The sequence below is a fragment of the Protomyctophum parallelum genome (assembly GCF_964188405.1).
Source record: "Protomyctophum parallelum genome assembly, chromosome: 1".
Lineage (NCBI taxonomy): Eukaryota > Metazoa > Chordata > Actinopteri > Myctophiformes > Myctophidae > Protomyctophum > Protomyctophum parallelum.
In genome coordinates, this window is record NC_139697.1 from 83,566,197 (window position 1) to 83,581,188 (window position 14,992).

The 14,992-nt window shown below is 40.0% G+C and overlaps 1 protein-coding gene across 1 annotated transcript in view; it reads left to right on the top strand.

Moving 5' to 3' along the window:
* LOC310855271 (peripheral-type benzodiazepine receptor-associated protein 1-like) overlaps positions 1–13,590 on the top strand; it is a gene marked incomplete at its 5' end in the record, with an annotated part of 103,450 nt that extends 89,860 nt beyond the window's left edge. Inside the window, 6 exons of the mRNA XM_083760216.1 lie at positions 974–1,142; positions 4,141–4,185; positions 5,674–5,798; positions 6,565–6,636; positions 6,727–6,849; positions 7,801–13,590. Coding sequence (XP_083616342.1) covers positions 974–1,142; positions 4,141–4,185; positions 5,674–5,798; positions 6,565–6,636; positions 6,727–6,849; positions 7,801–8,145 — 879 coding nt within the window. The 3' untranslated portion in view covers positions 8,146–13,590. The remainder of the gene's footprint in view (positions 1–973; positions 1,143–4,140; positions 4,186–5,673; positions 5,799–6,564; positions 6,637–6,726; positions 6,850–7,800) is intronic.
* Between the last annotated feature and the right edge of the window lie 1,402 nt (positions 13,591–14,992).

The window sequence follows — 14,992 nt, forward strand, 5'->3', positions numbered from 1 at the left end:
AGATGGCTCTGCATTGTTTTCATATTGTGTCTGTATTAGAGTATAGTTTATGTCATATTAACTCTTATTAACCCTGCCAGATTTAAGGTCAAGCCGGATGTAACGATCAATCATTTCCGGGGCACTCGCTAGATATACTTTGGCCTTCATCAGAAGCGCTGTTACAGTACTCCTAAAACATTGATGTTCTGTATGATCAACTCAATATGAGCTTCAATTCAGAGAAAAACGATTGTCGCTAAAGATACAGTGGACGGAGGGAAAATATTCAATGACGTCAGCATTATAAACTAAGAACTCGTCCAATGTCGTTCTAGGCGATCTGTGACTTTTAATAAAACTTGTCCAATGTCGTTCTTAGCAGAAAATTGGACCCCAGCATCCCTATTCTAGAGGGAACAATCGCCAACGCCAGATGTCACATCTACAAGCTCACAACGCACTAAATATCATTGCGCAGTTATTTTGTATTTTGTATTTATATTGTTAAAAAAAATCTAAAAAAATCAATATTTTAGAAAGATTTTGATAGTACTGTATAGGAACTCAGGGTTAGTACTACCGTACCTTCTGAGCAGGGCCCAAATTAGATTCTGAGAACCTTATCTGAAACCCAACAGTGGCGTATGGAAACCTGTGAAAAAACATTTTGCGGCACGATGAGGTTGACTTAGTTCTCATAGTGGAAAAGAGCCAATGGCATGGATTCAATTTCAATCATTCGTCCCAGCGTGATGTGTTGGGAGCTTGTAGATCAGTCATTCGTTATCTTAAGATGAAAGACTATTTGAAGTGATCAAACTAGCAATAGAACATAAGTTTAGAAACATCTTCCTGAAACATGAATGGTCTCAGAAAGAAATGTCACGATTTCTTCAGCTTGGTCGGGCCTAAAACATCATCATTACATTTTCAGTCTTGAGATTTAATGTTTGCTTTATTCCAATGGACTGTGGTTCTCCTGCCCCTGCAGGTCTACGGAGATAAAGATGCGGACGGGTTCTACCAAGGCGAGAGCAGTGGCCACATGGGGTACGTGCCGTGTAACATGGTGTCCGAGATCCAGGTGGAGGACGAGGAGACTCGACAACAGCTGCTCCAGCAGGGCTTCTTGTCCACGGATGCCTCCATGGAGAAAATAGGTATGGAAAACACTTTAGTTTGACATTTTGTCCACCAAATGTTCATGTGCACTTCTGTTTAAAAAAAAACCCATTTAGACCTGAGGACGCATCTAGCTTTTGACCGCTTTAAGCGTTATTTTAGACTTTAGCTGTTACGGCGATTGTGAAAAACATTGTGAAAATTGAATATATATTCTTTCACACCGAACGTTTTTAACTCAAATATTTGCTTCTGGTGTTGTCCCTGGAAAAACACATTTTCAGATGGTGGTCGGTGGCCAAATTCATATGATTCTGGGGGTCCTTGACATGAAATAGTTTGAGAACCACTGATATAGAAACATAAGATTTTAAAAATACTGTTTTAGAAGACATTTGTAGAATCTGGTCTCAGTTCTAAATGGGTTAAACTTTCAGACAAAATTCAAGATTTCTATTATCAATGTCTGGATATTTCTTTCTACTGGTGTTTTTTTTTTTCACAAGAACAATGTTCATGTTTAAGTGGCAAGTGAAAATGGCAGCAGAAATGGCAGTTCTCAGTTCCCTTTTTTGCCGTATTCTCTAAATTGCTCAGCTGTGACTTGAGGCTCAACTGTTTTTATTTGGATTGTGTTGGAGGAAATCCTCAGGAGCTAAAACAGTGAAAGTTACTACTCTAAAGAGAGTGCTTTTAAATAAAATGCTTTGATCCGTTTGTCTTCAGCAGGAAGCACAGAGAAACAAGTCCTCACATTATACTGTGTTTTCGTTGAACGGACATAGTTGAACTGCACAAAAATGTTACCATTCAGTGATGCGTCACATATTTTCCCAGTATCTCTTGCTTTCACTTGAGTTCCTATTGCGGGAATCAGAACCATCATTTGTGGAGCACACTGTGTTGTCATAAAGTGTTAAAGGCAAGCAGTATACAAAGTGTTAGCCTGTGGGGTAAGTGGTTGGGGCTTTAGAGCAATGCCTCCACACAGCAGATAAAGCTGACGCTATGCTTCTATTTCCTGCTTCCTCTCTTAAGTATTTCTGCGGATGGTTCAACTTTTTCACTTCCGCTTGGTCTTCACTACCGTTGTTGGCTGCTCATTGGTTGTCGTCGTTTGAATTGCCCCTTCACTGGCCTATATCATTCTGTCTCTTTGTCCTGTCTGCTTCTCTCAATGTTGCATCTCTCTTGTGTTCCTTTTTTGGTTTCAAATTTGGTTTTCCCTTTCTAAAACCCCCCCCATCAAGGCACTCGCACACACGCACAGCTTCCGCGCCGCCCCGTTCCACCACCGAAACCGAGACGATCCAAGAAAGGTGTGTCTCGCTGCTGACTGCCGCATGTCAGCCCTCACTCCTTTACTGTGTGCTTCTCTCTCTCTCTCTTTCTGTCACTTTGGCACTTTCACTCTTTCCGTTGCTGCCTCTCACTCAATGACCAGAGGGGATTTAAGGTTCACTAGTCAAGCAACAAAATGAAACAGCTTCTGTATGTTAAGCCGACCCAAATAAAAAAGGCCTTATATTCTGTAAGGCTTATATAGGCTAGGCTAAGGTTTGACCCAAAAGAAATTGCAATAGTAATCGTTTTTATGATCCTTAGGGTCATCCAAATAACATATTAAAAATGGTTGTGAAAGATTGTGGATCATGGTAAATTCAGGGGTTGAAAGTTGGGGTACCATTAAAAACCTATATATGGCAACTATTTACATTTTTAATTATGCTTTACGTAGCATGTGACGTGTCAAACTAGGGGTTATTCATTATTCTGAATCAATTGCAAGCATTGGCTCAGAAATGTTAGTCCCACATACAGACCGACTACGATATTGCATATTTTTCATGAGGTAGATCAGTTTAGCTTTCCCTTGACCAGTCTGTCTGGTCAGGGGCTTCATGTCAGGTACGGTGGCACAACCATGAATATCGATTCATACCGATATTCAGTTTTTAGGCATATAACGATTCTCTCAACTCACGATACGATTGGAAGCACGATATTATGCCCACAAAACTATTTCTCACGTTTTTTTCCAGACAAATGAACAATTTTTTTTATTATTGTTTCATTATTTCTCTCCAAACCCATTGAATATGATGGAATATGAGTAAGGATTAGTGTGATTATGGAAGTTCATACACACACACACACACACACACACACACACACACACATATAAATCATTACATGCCTACGAAACATATTTAGTAGTAGTATTTAGATTGTCTTAATGCTATAAATGAATAATCCACAAGTTGAACCTATAGAACAATCTTCGAGGAAGAAACACGCCTGATGTGGATAAACCTTTTTTTTTTTTTTACAGTCTATGGGATAAACCCATAAGCTTTTTATCTTGTTGTTAGTTTATTGTCCAAAAATAAACAAACTGTCTCTGCAATATTGTCGGGGAGGTGTCTCTGTATTGTTTACGACAGTCAGTCACTCATTTGATAGTCTGTTTCTAGCGAAAATGTAACTAATTCGGCAGCAGTCAGTTGATTCTTCATATCCATATGAGTGAAACCGACATGGTGATTTGTTTATTTTTCAAACACAGTTCTTTTATGAGGCGATCTAAAATCCTCCTATGGGGATTATAATACAAATACAAAAATAAACTAACCTCTAGCTATATTGATATCAGACTTCGGTGCTCTATAAATAAAGCTGTAGTGAGTTGAAGTGACAGCTGACAGGCAGTCTTGGGTAGAGCAGCTCACATGTCCATTTAGAACACGGGGACATTGTTCTTTTTGTGGACACTTGCATAACTAATTCAGAGCATCTTTTATTGATAGTAGAGTATCCCCTCTGGTCTACTCCATCTGTGCCTTTGTCTGTTTTGTTTTTGTTTGTTTTTGGTTTTTATTGACGAGTAACTTGAGGCATATTTTGGTTTGGTTTCAAGGTCACATTTTGGTTCAGTGATAGTATCTGCTCATGCCTTGGAATTGTGTGAATGCCTAGAGTGAAACGTGATCAAGTTCTTTAACCTGCTCGCTCTCCCCACACCCCCATCTCTTCCAGTGGAGTCTGCTGCACTCTGGGATGAGGGCATAGACTCCAGTCAAGGTTTGTACACCACCCCACCCCCTGCCTCGCCTTCCTTTTCTCCAGCATGATCAGATGACTGTGTCACCAGTGCATGCCTCTACTCCAGTGGTTCTCAAACCTTTTAATTCCAAGGACCTCTCTGCAGCGTTACAGACCTGTAAGGGTCTATTTGGAACCCCCTCAAGGAACCCAGAGGGTCCTTGGACCTCACTTTGAGAGTGACACTGCTCTACTAAGCAGAGGAGTTCTTGCCTTTTCTCTTCCGTTTTCCAAATCTAGTCTCTACCCAGTCTCACCCTTGAACACGGCGAAATAGCACAGAATTTCAATTCCGTACATACGTACACGCCTAGAAAACGCCACAATCCGTACATACCATGTGACAATGAAATCCTCCCCATAGACAATGACAGAGGGGCGTCGTCTCTACCGAACTTGAGCCATGGGAGACACCACCGAGTGGCCCTAGAGGGTTGCCGTGTCGAGCGTTGCGAAGTCCGGTAGAGCTGACTCAGCCCCATCCAAGTTTTAACCCCATATGGACAGAATAGTAAATAATGTCAAAAAGTAAAAGTGCTTGAAAGTTTCAAATGGTCATACATTAAATGTATAGGTTCATTTATAGAAGCATTGATGCACTGTAAATGCTTTTGTCTCTTTATAGTGTGCCATCGTTTTATTGGAGCTAATTAACCCTAACACAATCCACTATTCTGTCCTAACCATCATATGAAATGAATGTATTTTAGGGCTGCAACTATTATATTCTTAGCAATTATTCCATCCATTACTTTTTCTAGTCATCAAATTAGAGCAAGTTTTTTCTTTCAAGAAATCGATTAGTCTGATTAACCACTTTATCCCATTCTGACCTGAGATCAGATTCATACGAGGTTTCCACTGGACACACACTGGTCTAATGAACCCATTCTGACCTGAGATCAGATTCTAAAAATGTCAGTCGCTCTTCGATTTTTCAAAAAATAGCAGACCTACAAGCTCGTATCGCGCCACTCGGTGGCGCGATATGAGCTTGTAGATCTGCTATTTTTAAATAGCTAAAGCATAACATGATGCTGACACCAAAATGGGTGCCCGGTCAGAATGGGTTATTTATTAACCACCCTATTTTCTACTTTGTTGTACAATGGTGTAATGCAAAATAGCGAGAATAGCCGATCTATGAGCACACAATGTGAGCTTGTAGATCTGCTATTTTTGCTACTGTATTTAATACAGTTTATTAAAACAAAAAAGGAGCGGTTGCACCCGTAACACTATCCTCTTTTTAGAAATAAATAAGCTTATTCTGCCTTGATTTTATTCCATGACATGCTTTCTTTCCTCCATGTGTTTTTAGTGCACTGCTGTGACATTACCTCGGCATGGCATGATGCTGAGTGGATTATGACATGCATGCTGACATGCTGATTGGATCACCGTGGGTCTTGTGTTCCCCAGAATCCCTGTATGTGACTGTATGTGCTGCTCTGTTTCAACCGACAGATCCCAGCCGAACTGCTGCTGCTGCTGCTGCTGCTAGTGTGGGGAACCTGCCCTCAAGAGCCCGCAGAATGGTGGCCATATTCGATTACGATCCTCGGGAGAGCTCCCCCAACACAGACATAGAGGTCAGAATTGCACATTGTGCTGGAAATAACCTGTCACTCACAGTACAGATTTGTCTTTCACTCGTGGAGAGACATTTTAAGACTAATGCTTCTGCGCACGATGGTCGCTAGGTATGTAACGATACACTCAACGATACGATACGTATCATGGTATGGGGTTCACCATGTGATTTTTCACGATATTTCGTACACATTATTTTACAGATAAATGACCAAAGATTTTTCTTTAACTACATTGCAAAAGTAGCATTACTTTTCATGTAAAATTACTTAATTTCTGTGCAACAACTGTAAACATGCTTTCTTGTTTAGAACCTAGCTTGAGTTAACAGCTTTCTTTGATGGCATCGATGTATTAATGAGCATCAACGACCATTACCTGCATGGGCACAGACACACACACACACAAGCTCCCCTCTGCAGTGTTCTACTACTGACAGTTGACTGTCTCATTTCTCTCCAAAATCAGTTGAATATGATGGAATATGATTAAAGCTCACATTTCATATCACACACACACCATAATTCACTAGCCCCCCTAAAAAAAGGGGAAAAAAACATTTTTCTTTTTTTTTAATCGATTTTATGAAATCGATTCATATCGTCGGGGTTCATATCGATTTAAATCGATATAGGATATATTATTACATGCCTAATGGTCGCTCACCAAAAGTCATGGCATCATGCAAAAATAAACATAAATTAGTATTTAGGTGCATGTTACTTAATGACATCTTATCGTCCTACTGTTTCATGTCCCGTTCAGGCTGAACTTACCTTCAGCGCGGGAGACATCATCAATGTACTTGGCGACATGGACGATGATGGTTTCTTTTACGTGAGTATAGGCTTTGAAATACCATAATGATTACTGCCCTCCAGTTGAGGCAAAGAGCCTGAATCTATTGTGTTATATTCTTGTTACCAGGGAGACCTGAATGGACACAAGGGCCTTGCACCGTCCAACTTCCTGCAGGCCATGCCAGAGGAGGCTCCGTCGTCAGGGCCTCCTCCAGTCCAGCCCGCACCGGAACCCAAGAAAGAGCTGCAGGTAGCTGGACAATCTGTGTGCTGTAATCATGGATTCAAGTTCTCATTCGCCACGACTGATTTCAGTCATTTGGATTCCATAGAAGCCTTCTGTGAAAGCAACGCTGCGTACCGACAATGCGCACCACAACACGTCGCACTGCGGCGTGTTGTGAGCTTGTAGATCGGCTATTTTCATTAATTTGTTATTTTAAGAGTGAAGTGATCAAACTAGCAATAGAATACAAGTTTAGAAGCATCTTCCAGATTATACTTAAAACATCATCATTACATTTTCAGTCTTGATATTTTATTTTTGCTTTATTCCATGAGTAATGCACATCCATGATTTGTAGTAATAGAAGTCTTTGCTCAGTCATTTTCATCAGACATCATAATGTTTCTTTAAAGTTTCTTTCCTCTTTTCGCCGGACACTTTACACGTCTCTTCAAAGTTTCTTTCAGCGTTTTTCAGTGTTGCAATGATTTCACCCCATTGCATTTCTCTCGCTTGTCTCTCTTGTTTCCTGCATGGCCTTTGGCAGAAGCAGAAACGAACTGTACACTTTGAGACTTGATTGTAAGTGTGAACACCCTTCAGTGCAGTGCCACGTGTCTACCCTCTGTTAGAATGTCCCTCCCTCAGTCCTTAACCTTAGTACTAGATAACACCGTTCATAGAAAGCACCACTTCCATGCCCAATGTCTTCGTTAGAGTTCATTAGTTCAGCTGGACAAATGGTGACATCTCTGAATTTCTAGATACTGTGTCTCTCTTCCCTTTTCACCCTTAAGTCTTTGTGTGACCCTCTGACATAAACAAATGAGTTACTACAGAGGTCCATGTGAAGACTGGATGAAATCTGTTAACGTTGTCTGTGTTTTGTTGAACTAGGTTTAGTGAGTATAGTGTCTGACTCTTAATGCATCGGAGATGATTCACTCTGTTCATTCGTTCAATTTCTGCCTGAAGGTGGACTTGATTGCTTCTGTGGAGCAGCAATGTCCTGGACCCTCAACGCTGGAACCTCAAGAGAATCTGCACGCCCCGGCAGCAAAACCTTCTTCCAAAGACCAGACTGACCGCAGCCAAGATCTGCACCCCATACTCGCCTCGTCGTCCGTGGAGCCCATATCCGAGCCGACACCAGTCCCGGCGTCCACAACACAGGTGTGCAGTTCTCCACCACCTCATGGTGGTGATGTTGCAGGAAGCCCAACACAAGTAGACTGCACCCCAGCAGGAAAGAAGAAGAAGAGCTTCTTCTCAAAAGGGAGGAAGCTTTTCAAAAAGCTGGGCTCCAGCAAGAAGGAATGAGTGCTGGGCCTTTTTAATGCAAAACACTCGTTTCACATTGAAAGCACTTTTTTGCCGTTAGTGTCGGTTATCTGTCTATGAAGTTAGTTGCTGATACACTAACCTGTCTGTATTAATAGACCTGATTACGCAAAACACAAAGTTTAGAGCATTACTACAGCAAAACCTTGTCTCATAATATCAACAAGGCATTGCAACATCAAAAGAGCTCAGTCACGCTTGGCTTACAAATAGGTTTATCAAAGCTACTTCCAAGTATTAACTAATGATTAGCTTATGTGTTTTCATTCCCACCACCAGCCATAAAGCAATATTAAAAGAGCACTTCACTGACATTCAACCTTATCTAAATGTATATCCATCTGCAATAAGGTTAACTTGTGGGGAAAAAAACACCAGCTGTTCTGTGTTTACAGAAAGATTACAGGCTAATTTAGCATGGATTGCTAGTCTCCGCTGATGCTTTAAATGCAACGCACACGCATATAAAGTCCCTGTTTGTCGGTAAGGCTTTATGAATCAATATAATACACAGTGAGAATTGCATTGTTTCTATTGACTACATTGACCATCAGCAGTGATTCCATATTCAAATAGAGGCAGATTTCTTCTTTAAGGATTGTATTTGCTGTTTTGCAGTCAGAGTGATGTTGAGTAAGTCCCCACCTTACACAGCTAATGTATTGAGATTTCCAGCCCAAGATTACTGTGCCATCCATTTATCAGTTGATGCAAGTCAATTGAAGCAAACTGTCATATCTTCTGCACGAATGAAAACAAATGCACTATGGCGTGTTTTGAATGGAGCTATTTAAAATGTTTGTTCAGGTATCCCTACATTCTAAATGTATTGTGTGATTCCACGGGGACCTGGCCATTGTATAAACCATGGTCTTTTATTTGTGTCAGGCGTTTCACTAACTGTACCCGTCACCAAGTTGCATATCGTGCAATTATGAAGCGCTGTTTAAGACACGGGCCATCCATTGTAGTGTGTGTAGCTTAGGTCTAATTTATTTTTAATTTAAGGAAAGCCACCGTTAACATTTTGTTGAAGTGTGTTGAGTAGTAAGAATGTGGAGAGTGGACCTTCTGTGGTGCGAGTAAGCCCAGAGTTGCCCCACTGGAGGGGGACAACGGATGCCTTTGTCAAAAATGTATGTTTACTAGTCAGAACTCATGATATTCATGACTTTACCACTGTTGTCACAGCTCACCTCCATGTTTACATTGTCGCTGTCGGGCACAAACCTTGCATGTCCAAAACCGTAATGAGAAAAGAATAACCTGTGTTCCAATGGATTCAATGTACTTATTATTTAGTCACAAGCTCTTGTTAATCATTTTAATTGTTAACTTTTTTTTTTTTTAAACACACACACAGACAGACAGACAGACCCACCCACATTCACTTAAAAATAAATGAAGGAGCTAAATCTATAAAGTCTAAAAATACATTTTGCTTTTGTTCTCTACTTTTGTCTGACACTGTTATACAAAATAACAGTGCTATAACAAAATAGGACATTGATTTACATAAATAAATTCATGGCTATATATGGCGATAACAGGGTTTCTGCCTAACAGCGATGATATATTTGTGTGTGTGCGTGTGCACACGAGAGAGACCTGTGGCATGTCCAAAGATTATATTGCACGTGCTGATCAGTAGGCAATACTTCTCTAATATCAATGCACTGAAAATGTCAGCTTATTTTCCGGTTTTCCAGGCTTTATTGAGTGGATGTTGGAAAAGAGTTTAATCTGACAGACCAAAAGAAAAAATGCTCCCACAAAAGACATGCAAGCCAGCATATGGATTCAATATATGATTGAATGTTGAAATTGTCACGTAGCACGTTCATATTTTTCAAATACTGCATGAAACAGTACGTTGGTGTTAGGATTGTGGGTATGTGCAGAACAGTTTTTGGACATGGCACTGGTGTTTCGTGACGCTACTGAATTGTGTTAAGATCTGTATTAATTCCCTCCAATGTCTATTCATCTCTTATTTAGCCTCCTGGTGAGGGGTTTTCTAAAGTGAGACTGGTTATAAGCAACTCATGATATAAGTGAGTGATTATAGGGTTTTATCCTATTTCAAGACGTAGTGCTAATACTATTACCCACAACGGTACAAAATGATGTGATGACTTTCTGGGACATGACATGTGGTGATTCAGCACGCTCCATTGAATTGCGTGGCTGAACTCAAAAGAAAACAGCCCTGTTATCACAACCCCAGCGGGAGGCTCTTACTATGTCAAAGTAGGTGCATGGTGGGACATAGAGTCCCAATTTTTTCATGCTGAAAAAAGTACTTAACCCGCACTTTTTTTTCCTAATGCCCAGGAAGTTAATGCACCCTTTCGACAAAAATATTTATTTTAGATATGTGAGCCAAAACATAATAGTCTAGGAGCAAAGCAGTAGTCAAGAATTATGGTTAACAAAATCTTAATGCCCCCCTTTTCTGGAGAAACCATTGCGAAAGAAAAACTCACGAATTTCACAAAATGTGAATGCCCAATCCTGGCATGCATGTTGGGAGTTTAATGCCCCGCCCAACCCCTGGAACACAATCCTCCTTCCTCAGTTGCAGTGCTGTGCTGTGCTAGCTTCACATAAAATAGAGCAGTATTGTATTTTTGTATATGTTGGTCCTTGACAGTTTGGTAGACTTGAGTCATGAGATACTTTGGTGTTTGACACCAATGATGTTTTCACATGCGCAGCAAACATTTTTGAAGCAAAATGTGTGGACCAGGCCTTAGTATTCAATCATATTGCTAGTTAGGCTTGCTTTTTGCTGACTAGCTAGCACTAGCTATGTATTATGCTGTAATTGAATCCGATTAGGTAATTTATTTGCTTGATACAGGGCTGTAAGTAATTTCTCAGGTTTTTGCCGTAGTCTTTTAGTATGCTGAGCCACTTGTTGCATCTGCTGGCTGTCGAAACAATGAAATATGCCAAAATCTTATAGGTGCTTTGCCTGTTAACATACCGTAGCTATGCTAGACACCAAGTATCAAGCCATTGGGGATATTTACTGGGGTGAAACTAACCTAGACAGATGATAGAGATTTGGTTTGTGGATGAAACATACCGGTAATTCTAAATAAGTTAGTAAATGTAACCTACATTACACAAGCATATTCCACCCCACTGAAGTATCCCAGGTGGACGGGTGTAGTAGTCAAAGCTCACCTGATTTGCAAAAGTGGGAGGCAATTTAATTTTATTCTGAATGTTTTTCATTTAGTGTGATTGGTGTATAGACCCATCAGTGTTATATAAAAAAGGGAGCATTATGAATAGCGGACAAATGCCAAGTACAGTATGAATGAGAGGAGGGGGAGGTTGGTGATGACACTTTAGATACAGACTTTGAATCTCCGGGATAGAGGCAAGATTGAGGCTGTTCTTTTATTTTTATTTGTATTTATTTGTTTGTTTTTTGGAGGGGAGGTTACTGACATGTACAGTGAACATTTGTACTGATATATTCGTATTTCACGGCCTTTACTGCACACATATTATCCTACCTGCTCTGTAGCGAGTAGGCTGCTACACACTGTAACACTGCGAACTTTATAGGACTGTCCTGCCTCACTCTCCATTGACTATATTCATTCGTGGCAGACATTTTTTGCTTTCACGTCATGCTGTTTGGTCGGGGAAGCCCTCCCACCATTCATTATGACGTGAGGCAAAAATGGCCTGGCCTGTGAATATGGTCAATAGGCCTGCTCCTTCTCTGCTGACTGAATCGGACCTATAGAACATGGGTAGCATTTTTAGATCAGTTGATAATATTTAGCCTTAAGACCTCGTTTTAGTCTTAATATGTTGTTTACAGATTGTTTATTGACTGCATGCATGACGATTTGGCCTTATTTGTTATTGTTGTCATATCTATGTTTTTTGTTTCTAGACAGACGTATGTACCTGCAATATTTGAGTAGTGTGATCATCGATGCAGTGGAGAGAGGTTGTTCCTAGGAGTCCTACCTGTATATACAGCGATGAACAGAGTTGGGCGTTGGGACTTATATCGTATATTTTCATACAGCAAGGGAAGCTTTTTATGTTTTGTCTTTCCTGACCTGCATTCATTCTTTCAAACCATTGGAAGATTTACCTTTTATATGTTGTTTTTATTACCCTTTTGGAAGATCATCTGTAAATATTTTTTTTTGTTAATGTTTTTCAGATTTTGTTTTACTTTTTTTTCCTTTTTTTTTTTGCATGTGTAAGCAGTGTTGATTGAGGAACAATAAGTTAAGAAGTAGGCAAAGAGGACTCGTTGACTTGAAATTGTGGTGATCTCTTTCGATATGGATCTTTTTACGGTAATAAAGTATGTATATTTTCACAAAAAACTGGATTGCGCTTGTATTATTACTACTGTGTAGATTCTCATACTGTATATGGGTATGTTACCGGTGACACCATTTTATTACATACTAAACCTTACATGTGGCACAATACTGTACTTGTTATATCTAGTATAAAAGACAGTTGATAACAAATCTAGTATAAAAGAAGAAAGAAAGCTTAATGTAGTATAAAAGACAATGGAATGTGAAACGGGACTCTGCAGTAGGTTTCTTTTTGTATTTAATTGAAATTCTTAACATTTATAAAAGTCTTCTTTTTCATGAAAATCATTGGGACATTTGATACAATACGCAGATGAGAGAAGTCGACACACTTTGCTTCCTGGCGCGTGCACGCCCATGTGAAATGACTAGAAGCAACACTGTGGGTAAGTGCACGGCCATGTGAAAGACAAAGCAGGTTCCTCTTTTCCAGACTTCCTGAGTTGTGTGTGTGTGTGTGTGTGTGTGTGTGTCACGCTGGTGTCTTTCTTCTCTTCTCTTCTCCTTGTAGACAACAGTACACTCATCCATAAAGTAGGAAACACTACACTGTGGCGAGGAGTTTAGTAGTGCTTTCTACTTTATGGATGACTGCACTGTACTTCCAGCTGTCGGCGTCCCCACTTCTTTCTTCTCTTCTCTCGACTGCAACTGTGGTTCTTCTCCGCACGGATGCACTCACTAACCCCACCCAGAGACATGTACTGTACATGCTCTACACACCCATAACACAAATTGAAACTCTTACACATAACACAAAAAGAAAAATGTGCTCTTCAAGTGAACCAGAAAATGTACTGACCCGGTTTTGCTGTTAAATATTTGCTTACGCAGACAATTCAGGCAGTTGAAGGCCTGGCCTACAGTTTTTGAAAAATTGCAGTAAAGCTGCAAGAGACATACACATATCTACTATTCAAATGTAACCAAATGAACCTAGATCCATTTGGTTACATTTTTTACACTCCGTGTTACAAATGGATAAATGAACACTAAGGATTGTCCTATGTACCGCACCCATATCTGACTGAGACTGTTCTAAGTTCGGCCTGTGGAAGTGCTATCGTAAGGAAGCCATTTTGTTTAGCATGAGTAAGCTTTTCTGTCTATGCGAAACATACATGTTTTTTGTACTTGCAAATTAAAAAATAATAAAATAATTTAAATAGTCAGAGCAAAACATCAGTTTTACATAAAGATAAATGTGGGACCACTACAGCATACAATTATCCTATATATTCAGTAGAAATAAGTAGAATCTTTACATTTTAAGCCATGATTAGTATAGTTGTATTTTCGGGTACAAGTTGCACATAATGTAACTGTCAATAGATTCATAGTGAATACAATAATATTATGATTCAACACATTCATTTGATAATTGCTTATAATGTCATAACTAATGTGTGACCAACTAAGTAAACACGCCTATGTGGTCCATACTTTACCTTAACGAAAAGTCTTTTTTCCCACACTAGCGATTGACCAGGTCGTCCACAGACCTTGCAGGTGTCTTCTGTCGGTCCCAAGAAGTGGATGAAGAAGAAGAAGTTGGCTGCTTTTGAAGCCTCCAAGACCACGTGACGCAACCACAGGAAGAGGTACTAACAGTCACAGCCGCTCTTTCTCGCGTTGGTCTCTTTCCCTCCCCCAGATGCTGCTTCTAAAGCACTATACAGTAGCTCTAAAACGTTTTCATGCCAATTAATTTATATGTATTTTGCTGCGGACTCCCATCTGAAAAGAATTGTGCAGAGATTTGTGTTGTTAAAATGTCTCAAAGATATTTAAAAATTGTCTTTCAGAGATGGGGGGGGGGGGGTACCTTACAAAAGGGATTAGAATTTCTAGCAGTGTCCCAACAATGGTACAGAACCACCACACACCACACCACCCACACTATATTTTCCTCTCTTTTAATTCATCATTTTCAATTTAGTATTTTGTTTATAATATTAATTTTTTTCTGTTTGAGTGAGCTGGTGCTTATCAAAATCCAGTATAATGTGTGTAATTCACAAATAGATTTACGAAACACCTTTGCAACAGGAGGTTGGGTAAAAGCCCTGATAAGAAAATATGGAAGAGAGGGGACATTACAACGCATGCCATGTAGGATGGATGAAATGTGATCTATCTAACATGTACACTTAAATGTGTCAGCTTCATGACTTAAAGGGGTCATGAAGTAGCATGTCTCTGAGTGTGGTACTGCATTGTTTTACATACCCACATACAGAGAGATCTTTACACATTACTTTACTTACAAGGCGCGGGGAAGCATTTTTGTGGTAAGATAGTCTTTCTGATTAAAACTTGTTCAGGAAGTACCTGCGTTGAGAGAAGGGGGGTTGTGTTACTTCCTGTGAGTTGCCTCTTGCGTCTTGCCTGCATGTGCTACAATTCTCACTTTCAGTTGTTGGTAACAGCAACTTTGTGCAGCACAGTTGTTAAGCAAA